The sequence below is a fragment of the Apis cerana genome, linkage group LG11 (assembly GCF_029169275.1).
Source record: "Apis cerana isolate GH-2021 linkage group LG11, AcerK_1.0, whole genome shotgun sequence".
Classification (NCBI taxonomy): domain Eukaryota; kingdom Metazoa; phylum Arthropoda; class Insecta; order Hymenoptera; family Apidae; genus Apis; species Apis cerana.
The window spans coordinates 8020570-8032613 of NC_083862.1; the positions used below are offsets into that span (position 1 = coordinate 8020570).

Genomic DNA, 12044 nt, shown 5'->3' on the forward strand with positions numbered 1-12044 from the left:
TTCAATTTAAAATTTTCCCAAAGGAAAAAAAGGAAAATAATTATCAGCAAAGCTAGGATGCAAGTGCAAGAATTTTCAGAAAAGGAATATCGATTCGCAATAGAAGACAGTCTTTTTGTTGTTTTTTTTTTCGACCAGTTCTCCATGAATTCTTCGATAGATAAAAATAAACGAGTAATGGAGTAATGTCTAGTCCGAGCGTCAAGATGAGATCTACGTAACGTTCTGCGGCGGACAGATAGGAGTGCCAGATTGATCGAAAGCGCAAAATATAATACTCCGTATTGGGTACTTTTGTTCTCTGATCGAGTATATCAAGTATTCTGGTCGAGTAACAAGTGGTGCACGCGTCATGTCACGTGTCAGGCGCAATGCACATTGCACACTACGACCTGGCCAGGACGGTGCCTTTTACCTGAAAACAGAAAGATGAATATTCCTTGTCGATAAAAATCCGTACTCTTTGCTCCTGTCCCTTAGTCAATCTGTACGATTCCACCGTACGTGTTGGTAAACTTTTATCACGCGATTTCTTTCTTGAATTTTGCATTTAATTTTTTTTTTTTTGATCTTTCACGTTTAATTCGATAAATCTATTATCGAATTAAATATCATTAAATCTTTTCTTAGATTGGATTAAGACGCGAGAAAATTCATTTGGAAAAAAATTATTAAATTATTTCTAATATCGAGTATGTGAAAATTTTTATTTGTCGTTGTTTTCGTTTTTTTTTTTTTAAAGATTCTAAATTAAAGGGAAAAATGAAGTTTTTATCGATGAACGAAACAACAATTTATTCGATATATTTGATTGGAACGATCATTTCATTTGTTTAATACTCTTTTTTAAAATTTGTTTTTTCACGATATTCCATTTTGATTCCGATCAATTTGCGTTTATAAAGCCAGCTTATATTGAATATACATTATACATATACATTATTCATGAATACAAGCAACAATAAAGTCGTCTAATTAAAATAATTTGCATTATACGTATAATTAAAATTAGCCAAAACTGGCAAGTGTTATTAGATTTCAGCGTGGCAGTGTAAATGTCGATCTCTAAATTCAAGGAGAAAAATGAGGGAATTTTCGGGCAAAAATATGGCGTTCTTTTGGTTGGACCGACAGACGTTTATTAAATTTCAGTCCGTTGCAAACGTTGCCTCGAGGAGATTAAACAATTTTATTCCTCGCGTCGAGAATCTTTCTGTTAAAATTGACGGATCAATTAGAGGTTCTCGTAATATATATTTTTTTTTTCAACGTGGTTTCAATGTATTTATGTCGTTGAATACAAAATTAAAATTGAAACCAGGGAGTAACGTTGAACAAAATATTCTGTTGTCAAACTATTCTATTTATATTTTATTCTCAGGATTTTATTAATTAACTATTTTAATTAATTATTCATATTTGTACGAATTTTTTTTTAAATTAATATTTTTTAAAATTGTAAAATTTCTATTTTTACATTCAAATTTATAAAAGAGAAAGAGAAAAAGAAATTTTATTTAGAATTAAATTAAATTAATTTCCAACATTATAATATATTATTATATATTATTAATACATTATGTATATATGGTATAAATGTACATTATATGCATCCAATCCATATTTTCACAGACATTTATTAAAATTTTTTTCTCATTAATTACATTTACTTCCTTTAGATATATTTATTACATCTTCTATCGTCCATGCAGTCATTCACAATAATTATTTCACTCAAACATCGCAGAGTTCTATATACAAATGTATAAAAAGAAGAGTATCTTTATTATAATAATATTTATAATAAATAAACTGCAAATGTTTATTTCAAATTCATATTTTTATGAATACAACTAAGAAAATATTATGTGCATATTTTCGTGTATTTAAATTTCTTATATGAAAATTAGCTGCAGTCTAATAATAATCCTTTCATGACAATGAACTCTTCCAATCCATACGAATTATGATATGCATGTATTAATATCATTTATCGAAAATTTTCTTCAGACGAGATAAAATATAAATAATTTTTTGCAGTAAGAAAATTGATCTTCGTATCTCTACATTATTGTCTGCTCAATTTTAATTTAAAATATTTTTTAATATCATTGAAAATCAAATCAAATTATTTTGTTCAACCTGTATACAGTCATTGATGAGGATATGGATCATTACAAAAAATATGGATAGTGGAAAACACGTAGCAAAGTTATAGCTATATTCAATTCGAGGATTAAATTTATAATAATGCTTAGTTAACTGACAAAATTATCCTTACCAATTCTTACTATAAAACTGCAACTAAAAGTATCTTTCATAAGAAAAGTATTTTTCTTCCTCTCTCGATTTCCACGATACAAAATCCATCGATCCGTTTCCAATCACATTTAACCAGGCATTATTATATACATATAACCTTGCAACATCTCTTCCACCCCTATATTCGAAAGTTGAAGCAGTATGTCACGTTAATATAAAAAATACACGGTAGTTAAGAGCGAATCAATTTTTCTCGAGTCCATTGCGCTCGTTGCTCTTTTCACTCTGTTCAACACCGACATAATGGACACTATTTCTGGCATCCTGGCGCCTTTGCACGTCCTTCGTCAGCAAGGTCATGATAAACCCGATGAGCAGCGCTATACAAAGGCCCACGTGCACCGGAATATCCCCGTATACCTCGAGCAACCGACCCATTATCAGAATGAGAACAATTCCGTAAACGTTATTAGCCACGTTCAAAATTCCCGCCGTTATCCCCTCGGATTCCGGATACGTGTATTCCGCGCACATTTCGTATCCTAAGGCCACGTATCCGACTAAGAAGTACCTGCGGAAAGTAATTGCGTTTTAGAGGCGGGTTAGAATCAATTGCAGGTGAATGAGATTCCAGGGGAAAGAGAATCTCTCGGAGGACAATTTTCTATGAACTATGAACAAGTGGTGAAATTTTTGATATGATTTAAAGAGAAAATAAAATTCGTTATTTGTAAAATAATAATATTGACGATGAAGATGATGAATTATTTAATTGTATTCCATCCGTTTTATTAATTTTTTCTTCCGTTTATTTTTTTTTAAATTAATTTCGGTGATTCAATATCAATTGAAATCATTGATCGAGAGTTATAAATTTTGGAAAAGATTGATTTGGAAAACAAATTAATTGGTTATCGTACAACTTTATTTTTAATTTTAATTTCAATTTTTATTATAATTAGCTAAATTAAATCCATTGAAAGTTAAATTTTAAAATATCAAGATTTCGTTTTCTCTTTCATAAAATAATTAACAAACGCGAATGAAACGAAATGTAATTTTATATTCAATATTTTATATTCAAAAAAATATTTGCGAATTTGAAATGATTCGATATTAATAAAAACACGATGATATATGTATTTGTATACAGTACCCTAGAAAAACGGAGCCCAAATACACCATCCATTTCATTTCGAGGAACGTGAAGGTAGAAAAGAATATCTGGCCGCCGAGCGAGAGAAAATACACGACCACTGCCGTTTCCCTGAAAGTATATGTGTCCAGTTTCGTTAAAAAATATTAAAAAAAAAAAAAAGATACACATAAATATAAAAAAAAATATACGACAACGAAGCGCATGTTAAAATAGTGAAAGTGTCGAGAGGCTGATCCATTCTTATATCTATTATATAACTAAAACGAATACGATTAGCATTGTGAATTTAGAAACATTGAATTGTGAAAATTTGATGAATGTATGCATGCATATATTTCAAGCGTATTTGTTTATCTTTAATTTTATCGAATATTCGATTAAATTATTGATATTGAATTAAATATTGAAACGATCTCCAAATATTTCCTATATCTTTTATCTCCTATCGCTTAAAATTCATTATATTATTTTATTTAATATTATTAATGGATAAAATAATATTTGGTAGAGAATAATTATATATCTGAAATATTCAATAATTATTGACAGTAACTTTGCTTGAAATATATATCCAGAATTCTTTGGCCCATGATAAAATAAGAATAATAAAATAAGAATAAAATAAAATTCATGCAACGATAATAAGAAGATAATAGAAAATAATTTGACAGAAGCGGAAGACAAATTTTCATAAAAATTCTCTTACTTGTACTTATGCGTTTTATCGAGAATCACTCCAAAACTGACAGAACCTATCATCCCTGTAATGATCATGACCAAACCGATTCTACCCGCGTCTTCCTCACCATTCTGTAAAATGTTCAACGTTTCATAATTAGAATGACTAATCCTTTATTAAGTCGATGTATCCAATATTCTTTCTAAAATTCGAATTTTTTTAAAGATATTCAATTACGTGAAATAAATATTCGTCAAATGCTGCTCAAATAAATTTATGCCGTTTTGTTAATCAGCTCACCTCGAAATGCACGAGATATATTTGATTCAACAATGTTCCCACGGCGTTCAAAACACCTATACTCAAACCGTACGAATTGCAAAGAGACATATAATACTTGTTCTTGAACAATCTCTTAATTGGCTCTATCAAACTTTCCTCGACCTGCATTTCATTCAATTTTTGAAGAGCTCGTGTTTTACTCGGTGGTATTTTTGGATCGTCCTCGAATACTGTACAGAATAAAATTTTCCTTCGTTCATATTATATTCCTTTAGAATCCTTTAGAATAACGATATTATTATACGAATTTATGTAAAAAAAAAGAAAAAAAAACTAAAATAATTATATTATCAAAATAATTTTAACAATTTTTATTAATTCATAAATCTTATTAAAGGAATTTTATATTTCATTTATAAATTAAAGAATGATTTTTTTCTTAGAAATAACTTACGTATTACGATCAATATAAGCGCAACTGTCAAGATAATAGCTACGCCCCAAAATAGATGCGACAAGCCAGCGCCAATATCGTCTAGATTCTCGTGATTTTTCACGATTATCGGTGTAATTAAGAAACTTAAAGCTATCCCCATTTGGTTGCCAAAAATGCTTAACGACGTAGCCGTGGAAAGTTCGTCGGCGGCGAACCATTGCGCCGCCAGGCGTCCGGGTAACGTTAGAATTATAGTCTGAGACGAATAGAATAAAAATAAAAAAAATAAAATAATAAAAATAATTTATAAATAATAACGCAATTAAATTAATGGATAAAAAAATTAAGAAACGTATATTCGATTATATAAGATCACAGTGTATCATATATATATATATAAATTATATAAAAATGATGACTTGTTATTACTTCTTTATGAATATTATCTCAAAATAAATGTTGCGTTTTCTTTCTTTCTTTCTTTTTATTTTTATCGCACGATGATCATTCCATAGACTTGGAAATAACAATATATCTCGGAAGAGAAGTCACAAAAGTTTCATTAAACTCGAAATGCAGTCAGTGAACGAGCATAAATCTTTCTACAGAGATAGTGCCTCTGTGTTAAATCCATGGTGCATAAAGTTCGACCAGACTTGTAATTCCTTGCATTAGCAATAATTTACGACACATTTTCACATATTCGTTTCTACCATGTTTGTGATCCGCCCGATTATTGCAACATGTTCGATCTCCCTTGTTTGGGCAAAACCTGCGAGTGTAATCCTTGAAACACGTGAAAACTCGATTTTAAATATTTTCGATGAAAATTGCACGTACAAACTGATTAAACGTGTGTACGAAATAATAATAATTAATGTAGATATAATCGATTGTGTTTCGAGTCGTATATTATAACCAGTTGTTTACTGATTGATTTATTGTGTCGCTTATCTTGTTTTATACTACTTGTAACTGGAACGGTCTGATATAAACAGTGTCATATCACTTGTACCACGTAATTGTATGTCATTTTTATTTTTCTTCTTAATTTCGTTTATTTTTTTTATTTTATTCGAAACATCCATTATCGTTTTTTAAGCGTTTTTTTTGATAATTATAAATATACAAACAAAAATGATAATCTTTTTTTTCTTTTTTTAATTTTATTCTCCAGGATGCATAAGATAAAATCTCTAATTTAATTTTTATTCGAAATGATTTTTTAAAAATTTTACTTTTTTATTTGCTTTTCGGCTTTAATAATTATAAATATACTTTTTCTGGTTTTAATTTATTTTTTTAAGAGATCGAAGCGATTATTTTTTTGCAATGTAATAAATATTTTTTATGTTACAAGATAAATCGAATAAACATTATTATTTGTTTTTGAAATGAATGAAATCTAACCTGTGTAGAAGCAACCAAGGATTGTCCAATGAAAGTGACCCAAAATCTGTCAGGACTGACAGATAAAACCTTAATCCACGAACCAAGGCACGTGACACAACATCCTATAATGTTACTCCATCTAAGTCCCCATCGGTTCACCATGTACGTGGCAGGAAAGATGAAAATCAGGTAATAACCCATAAATGCCATTGCTGTCCAGTCGACAGCCAATGAAGAGACGCCATAGTACCTGAGAAACGTTTTCACTTTCAAATTTAAAATTTTTCTTTCTCGATATTGCTCAATTCTATATATTTATTCAATTTATTCAAATTTTGTCAAATCCGATTTCCTAATGAACCATAGTAAGAAAATAAAGTTGTTTAACATCGTTGAATCTATTTTGTCTATTTGAAATTTTTTCAATGTTCTAATTTTTCAGAAATTTAGAAAAAATTTACAGTTCATTGATATTCTCTGTTTCTAGATTAATTATTAAAATGTTTCTTTAATAACAATTGAAAGTAAAAGGTTGATAATCATTAAATGGATCCAAGAATGTTATAGAAGATTAAACGAAATGATATCATACAGATATTTTTACATGTTTTGAAATATGATATTGAAAAACATGCTAATTTGGAAGAATTAATTCGTTATCTTTGCTTTGTCATTTGGGAAATGGAAACATTTTATTGTTTGCTTATTTACTCTATTGTATATTATCTGTTTGCATTTTGTATTAAGAAGAATGTATCGAGAGTATATATATAGAATTTGTTTGAAAAGTCAATAGTTAATTTTAACGTAGACGACGAACACATTACGAGTTTTTATTTGATTTTTGATAGAACAAGAGGAAAATTTTAGAATCAATCGTTACAGTTCTTGTCTTGTGATTCAATTCTTCAGAAATGCAAGAAAATATAATTCTTTATTTTGATAAAATATAATAAATGCAAAAAATAAAAAAATAAGTTAATAAGTTACTTAATTTTAAAACAATGTTTCGATCTTTTCAACAAAATAAAAATTTTCAATATACTAACAAATATTCTTAATACTCTTTCTTCAATTTATATAAATATTATATATCATAATTCGAAAAAACAAAAGTTCAAATACCTGCTCACTATATTGCTGACTATAGAATATTGAATCCACTGGAAGTTGCTCATTCCCGTGTAAACGATAAATAAACCCAGAATCAGCCATCGTTTCTTGTAAACCTTCGTTTCCAACGAATTACCATTGTTCTTCTCATTCCCATTCATCGTCTTCACCACATTCTTCACGCACAATACCTCGTTCAGATCCTTCTCGTCCGTCATTCTCATCCTTTCAAAAATTCTCAATCTTCCCTCTCGATTTAATTAAACGAATAAAAAACCACGATCAAAATGTTCATCAACAAATTCTACATATATATACTCCTGAAAACCTGATATCTATCTCTCAGAATTTTTTCATATTCGTATTCTATAAATATTTCCTTCTACAAATTCTTTCGAATTCTTCGCGCGTGTTCCTCTTCGATCGAAGAACTTACGAAACTCCAATCTTTCCCATTCACAGAGAATCCGGCGCACACTTTTCACGATTTCTTTTCGAAAACCTTCGTGTTCATCACCTCCAATAGCGAAACCAATAACAGAGCCTGCATGCACAGAGGAGCGAATTCTTCGAACTGGATTCAAAATAATCGCGTCTCCATCTCGATCAGAGCACAGTGTGTCTACACACAAATGCCATCGCCTTATCTCGATACGCGATTAAACAAGAGATCGTCTTATATTTGCGACCGGCTACCTTCCGTATTTGCCGTTATCGCGACTTTTATCGCGTCTCGCGTGTCGATCTTAGCTACGAATCCAATCGATCCATCCTTCAGTTCATCACGAGTCGATCGCGAGATCGTCTATCGATCACTTTCGATACACCTTCTCCCCTCATCGTCTCTGTCCAATAATTTGACGATTGTGAGGTCTCACTTTGGGAGGATTCCCCTCATTTCGAGCGTTAAACCGGTTACAGGTTTCGTGAAATTCGTGACGAAGAATTAAGACTCTTTTACGACATCCATCAACCGCATGATCTCGATGCAAACAGTTGGAGGAACACGTGTTAATCTTGGCGCTTGTCTCGAGTGGCGAGACGTTTGTGAGGAGAAAAAGAAAAAAAAAATATCTGGCGCCATTTTATACGATTTGTCAGTTTTAGTCAATATTGCAATATTCAGATGATTGTTTCGTCTTTTTATCGTTTCTTTGTTTGGAATTGGTGGCCTCTATTTTTTTAATGTGTTTGAAAAATATTATATTTTTTATTTGAAGATTTTTTTATTGTAAGGAATTGATTTTGATAATATTTATTTTTTGACGTTATTTTGATCCACTCTCGTTTTATCAAAGGATAGTAAGATTAATCGATTTTGATACAAAAAATAGTAATTTTAAAAGAAATCTTAAATTCTTTTTCTCTTTAAAAAACAAAGAAAATAATTTTTAATAATTAATTATATAACACTAATAATAAAATAATTGTCAAACAAATCTCTAGTTTATATTACGTATGATATATAATCTCTGATAAGTTATATAATTGTAAGTCTTGCTTATCGTTGATATCTAATTTAAGCTTCTGTTTACTTTTCCATCGATATTTTCAGGTTTCAAATCCTATTCAGAGAAAAGTGTGACAAACAATAAAGTAAAATGCTAAGATTCCGTTTCGATTATTCTTTATCGATATTGTGTAATCATAAATTTAAATTTTAATTCAATATATTTCGTGATCGTTGCAATTGTATAAAACATTTTATGTTCGTAATAGTAAATAAATATCGTATAATAATGAATATAACAGAAGTTTATTAGATATTACATTTTAACAATAAAGACAATGCAAATCTGAGGCTCTCTTTGAGTTACATAAGTTTTATAATTTATTACAAAATTAAACATCTCCGACACAATCCTCTCCATAAACTTCGAGACACTCTTAAATGCATTAACATCAAACGGTAACATTAAAAAACGTCGGAAAAACTATGAATGACTGAGTGGTGCACACGGAATTTTTTTTTTTATTTTCCATTGTAAAAATATGTGACATTCGCGTGTGTGGTACAGTACCAAAATTTCGTCCTGCAATTAGAAAATTATATTATAAATTATTATAAATATTTCATTTGACAAAAATATCATCGAAAATCTTTTCCTTCAAAATTAATATATTACAATTATAAACGATCTCGAACAAATTTCATCAAATTTCTATTAAAGATCGAAAGATCCTCCTTAATCAATTCCCCAATTTTCCAATCCAAAATTAAAAAAAAAAAAGGAAAAAAAATCACGAATTATATACATCTAATTTCAAAATTTATTAACAATTTTACAATTTCGATTCTCATTTTCCTTATTTATATACGTATATACACAACAGACTCAACGATTATTTATCGATTCTAACTAACGAAAAAATATACTATCTGCTCTGAAATATTTAATTATAAATATCGACACGTTTCGTACGACACGCAAAACACGGCTGTCGTAGTTTAATTTTAAACGAGGCAGGCACGCAATGTCGGTACTTCACCACATCACGGTTACCTTAACATTATACGCGCAACATCGCTCTCTTCTTTCTCGTTTTAAATTCTTTTTTTACTCCCGATAATCGTTCTATCTGTACACACGCATACCTATACCATGCCCCAAATCATCCGCTCTCGAAACGAGCCCTCGAAAATATATTACAAACGACGGATCGCTATCGTGTTACGAAATTGAAAGAACAAGTTTGTTGTTTTATCTCGTTATTTCGTACGGATTAATATTAAAGTGTCTCGTTTACATGTATATATAATATATATGTATATATATACAATATTTACGTATACAATATATCGTACATTTAAGATATGTCATCTATGTTAAATGTATAATATATTTTATATTAAATTATATTTAATATATAGATATATATATATATATATTATATACACAATTATATATATATATATATTTATTTGTATTTGCATTTATATTTATATCTATACACATTTAGTCTAACGATTACTCGTATTGTATACAATTTATTGTTTATTTATTACTATGTAAACCTTTTTTGAGACTTTAGTCCGATACAATTGATATTTTAACCTGTTAATCTGTATGTGTACGTTATATATATTACAAACTATTCAATTCACCGAGCAACAGTTCACACAGGCCGACACTCTGAATGTAAAAACACGTGGAAAAAGGTTACTTTTTTTTTTCTTTTTTTTAAATATTTTATATTTCACTTCTTCTCAATATTATACTATTATTCTTTCAATATCTTTTTACTTTAGACGAAATTTAAATTTCTTATCCGATTCTAGTTACTTGGCATTGTTTTATCGTTATCGTAAATTTATTAATTTCGAGTTTAGAATTTTATCACCGAGTAGAATTAGTGAATTTTGAGTATTAATGCAAGAGGTTAACGAATGTTCGAGATATCGGTTATCTTTGGCTAGTTAATTTCTTTTAGAAATCAATTCGTGTATTTTCGTCTTTGATCTCGACGAATGTACCTCTAATCCTTGGTCGAGAACTCAACTTTCGATCGAATAACACACACACACATACACACACACGAACACATCTTAATTTATTTTTAATTGGTTAGAAAATGAAAATTTATTTAAGAATCTAGACACGAGATAATTGTGTAAATTTTAGTCTTCCATCTTATTACTATAATTATATAAAAGGATTTTAAAATTAATCCACATACAATAAATTCGATTATAAATACACTTTTACGAGTAAAAATATTTTCGAACTATCCAATTTTATTTATTATAAATAATAAAAAATGTTTCTAACTTCCTATAAATCGTAACTTGTCAATATCATCAATTAACAATATTATTGTACAAAAATTACATATTATGATTATCATGAATTATTATCAAGATTCGTGAAAAGAAAAAAAATAAATCCCCAATTTGACCTTGTCTTTATTTCTCAAAAAATTCTTTTTTACTGCATCATACAAATCTTATTAAGAGAAACAAAAATTTCCAATTTGATAATTCTCAAATTTTAATAATACAATAATACAATAAAATTTGACTAAAAAAACACTGTAGTGATACGTAATTTTTATACACCCTGTATATATGTATGTAAGAAGTAATAAAATCATTCTATCTACTCGAAAGTCTCAAAGAACAACTGGAAGAAGGAAGAGCATGGAATGAAATAACCACGGTACATCGCCACAGGAATCGAGTTCCGCTTTGAAAGCGTCTTTGGCCAAACGTTGAACAACCTTCTACGATTGAAATTGATCGAAAACGGCCGATCGCCTCGATAATATTATTTGGCACGGTTCAACGTGTTTCGTGTGCGTGTGTTCGCGCTGTGTGTACAAACGCGCGTATTCTCGCGTTAATTCCCTCTGCACGGGAGTACAAGGCTCGTACAACCTCGTACAACCCGGTATAATTTCTGTTCCTCTGAATTTTAACAATACCGACACCATATTTCCCCGGATGCCACCACGGATCTACACCGTATAAATAAGTTGAGGACCAGAAATTGAAACCTGCTCCTCCTGCTCTTTAGCTTCCGGTGTCTTGAAACTTCGACGCTCGAAATTCGACGCGATTTTCCATTGGGAAGTTAAGATATCTCCGATCTGTGTTCGTTATTTCAGACACCAGATGTCTAATTGGATTTAGCATTGTGGTGGAGTGATTTGTGATTCTTCATTCTCGAAGAAGAAGAGAGATGAGAGAGATGATGGGATATGTCGAGGATTTGAACGTAATA

General features: G+C 29.7%; 1 protein-coding gene across 1 annotated transcript; it reads right to left on the reverse strand.

Annotated features, from left to right (window-relative positions):
* Positions 1-1617: 1617 nt before the first annotated feature.
* On the reverse strand, positions 1618-8189 carry LOC108002345 (heme transporter FLVCR2). The gene is made up of 7 exons (XM_017063975.3): positions 7336-8189; positions 6229-6460; positions 4837-5074; positions 4401-4612; positions 4128-4231; positions 3419-3529; positions 1618-2833 (listed from the first exon to the last, which is right to left on the reverse strand). The coding sequence occupies exons 1-7, from the start codon at positions 7545-7547 to the stop codon at positions 2506-2508; spliced, it is 1437 nt and encodes a 478-aa protein (XP_016919464.1). The 5' UTR covers positions 7548-8189; the 3' UTR covers positions 1618-2505.
* Between the last annotated feature and the right edge of the window lie 3855 nt (positions 8190-12044).

Bases quoted from the DNA above. Each gene is read 5' to 3' on its own strand.
- LOC108002345 (XM_017063975.3), bottom strand. From the start codon at position 7,547: ATGAGAATGACGGACGAGAAGGATCTGAACGAGGTATTGTGCGTGAAG. The intron at 5,075-6,228 runs GTTAGATTTCAT...TATTCGTCTCAG, and splicing joins CCTTGGTTGCTTCTACACAG to ACTATAATTCTAACGTTACC. The intron at 4,613-4,836 runs GTAAGTTATTTC...TATTCTGTACAG, and splicing joins GCTTATATTGATCGTAATAC to TATTCGAGGACGATCCAAAA.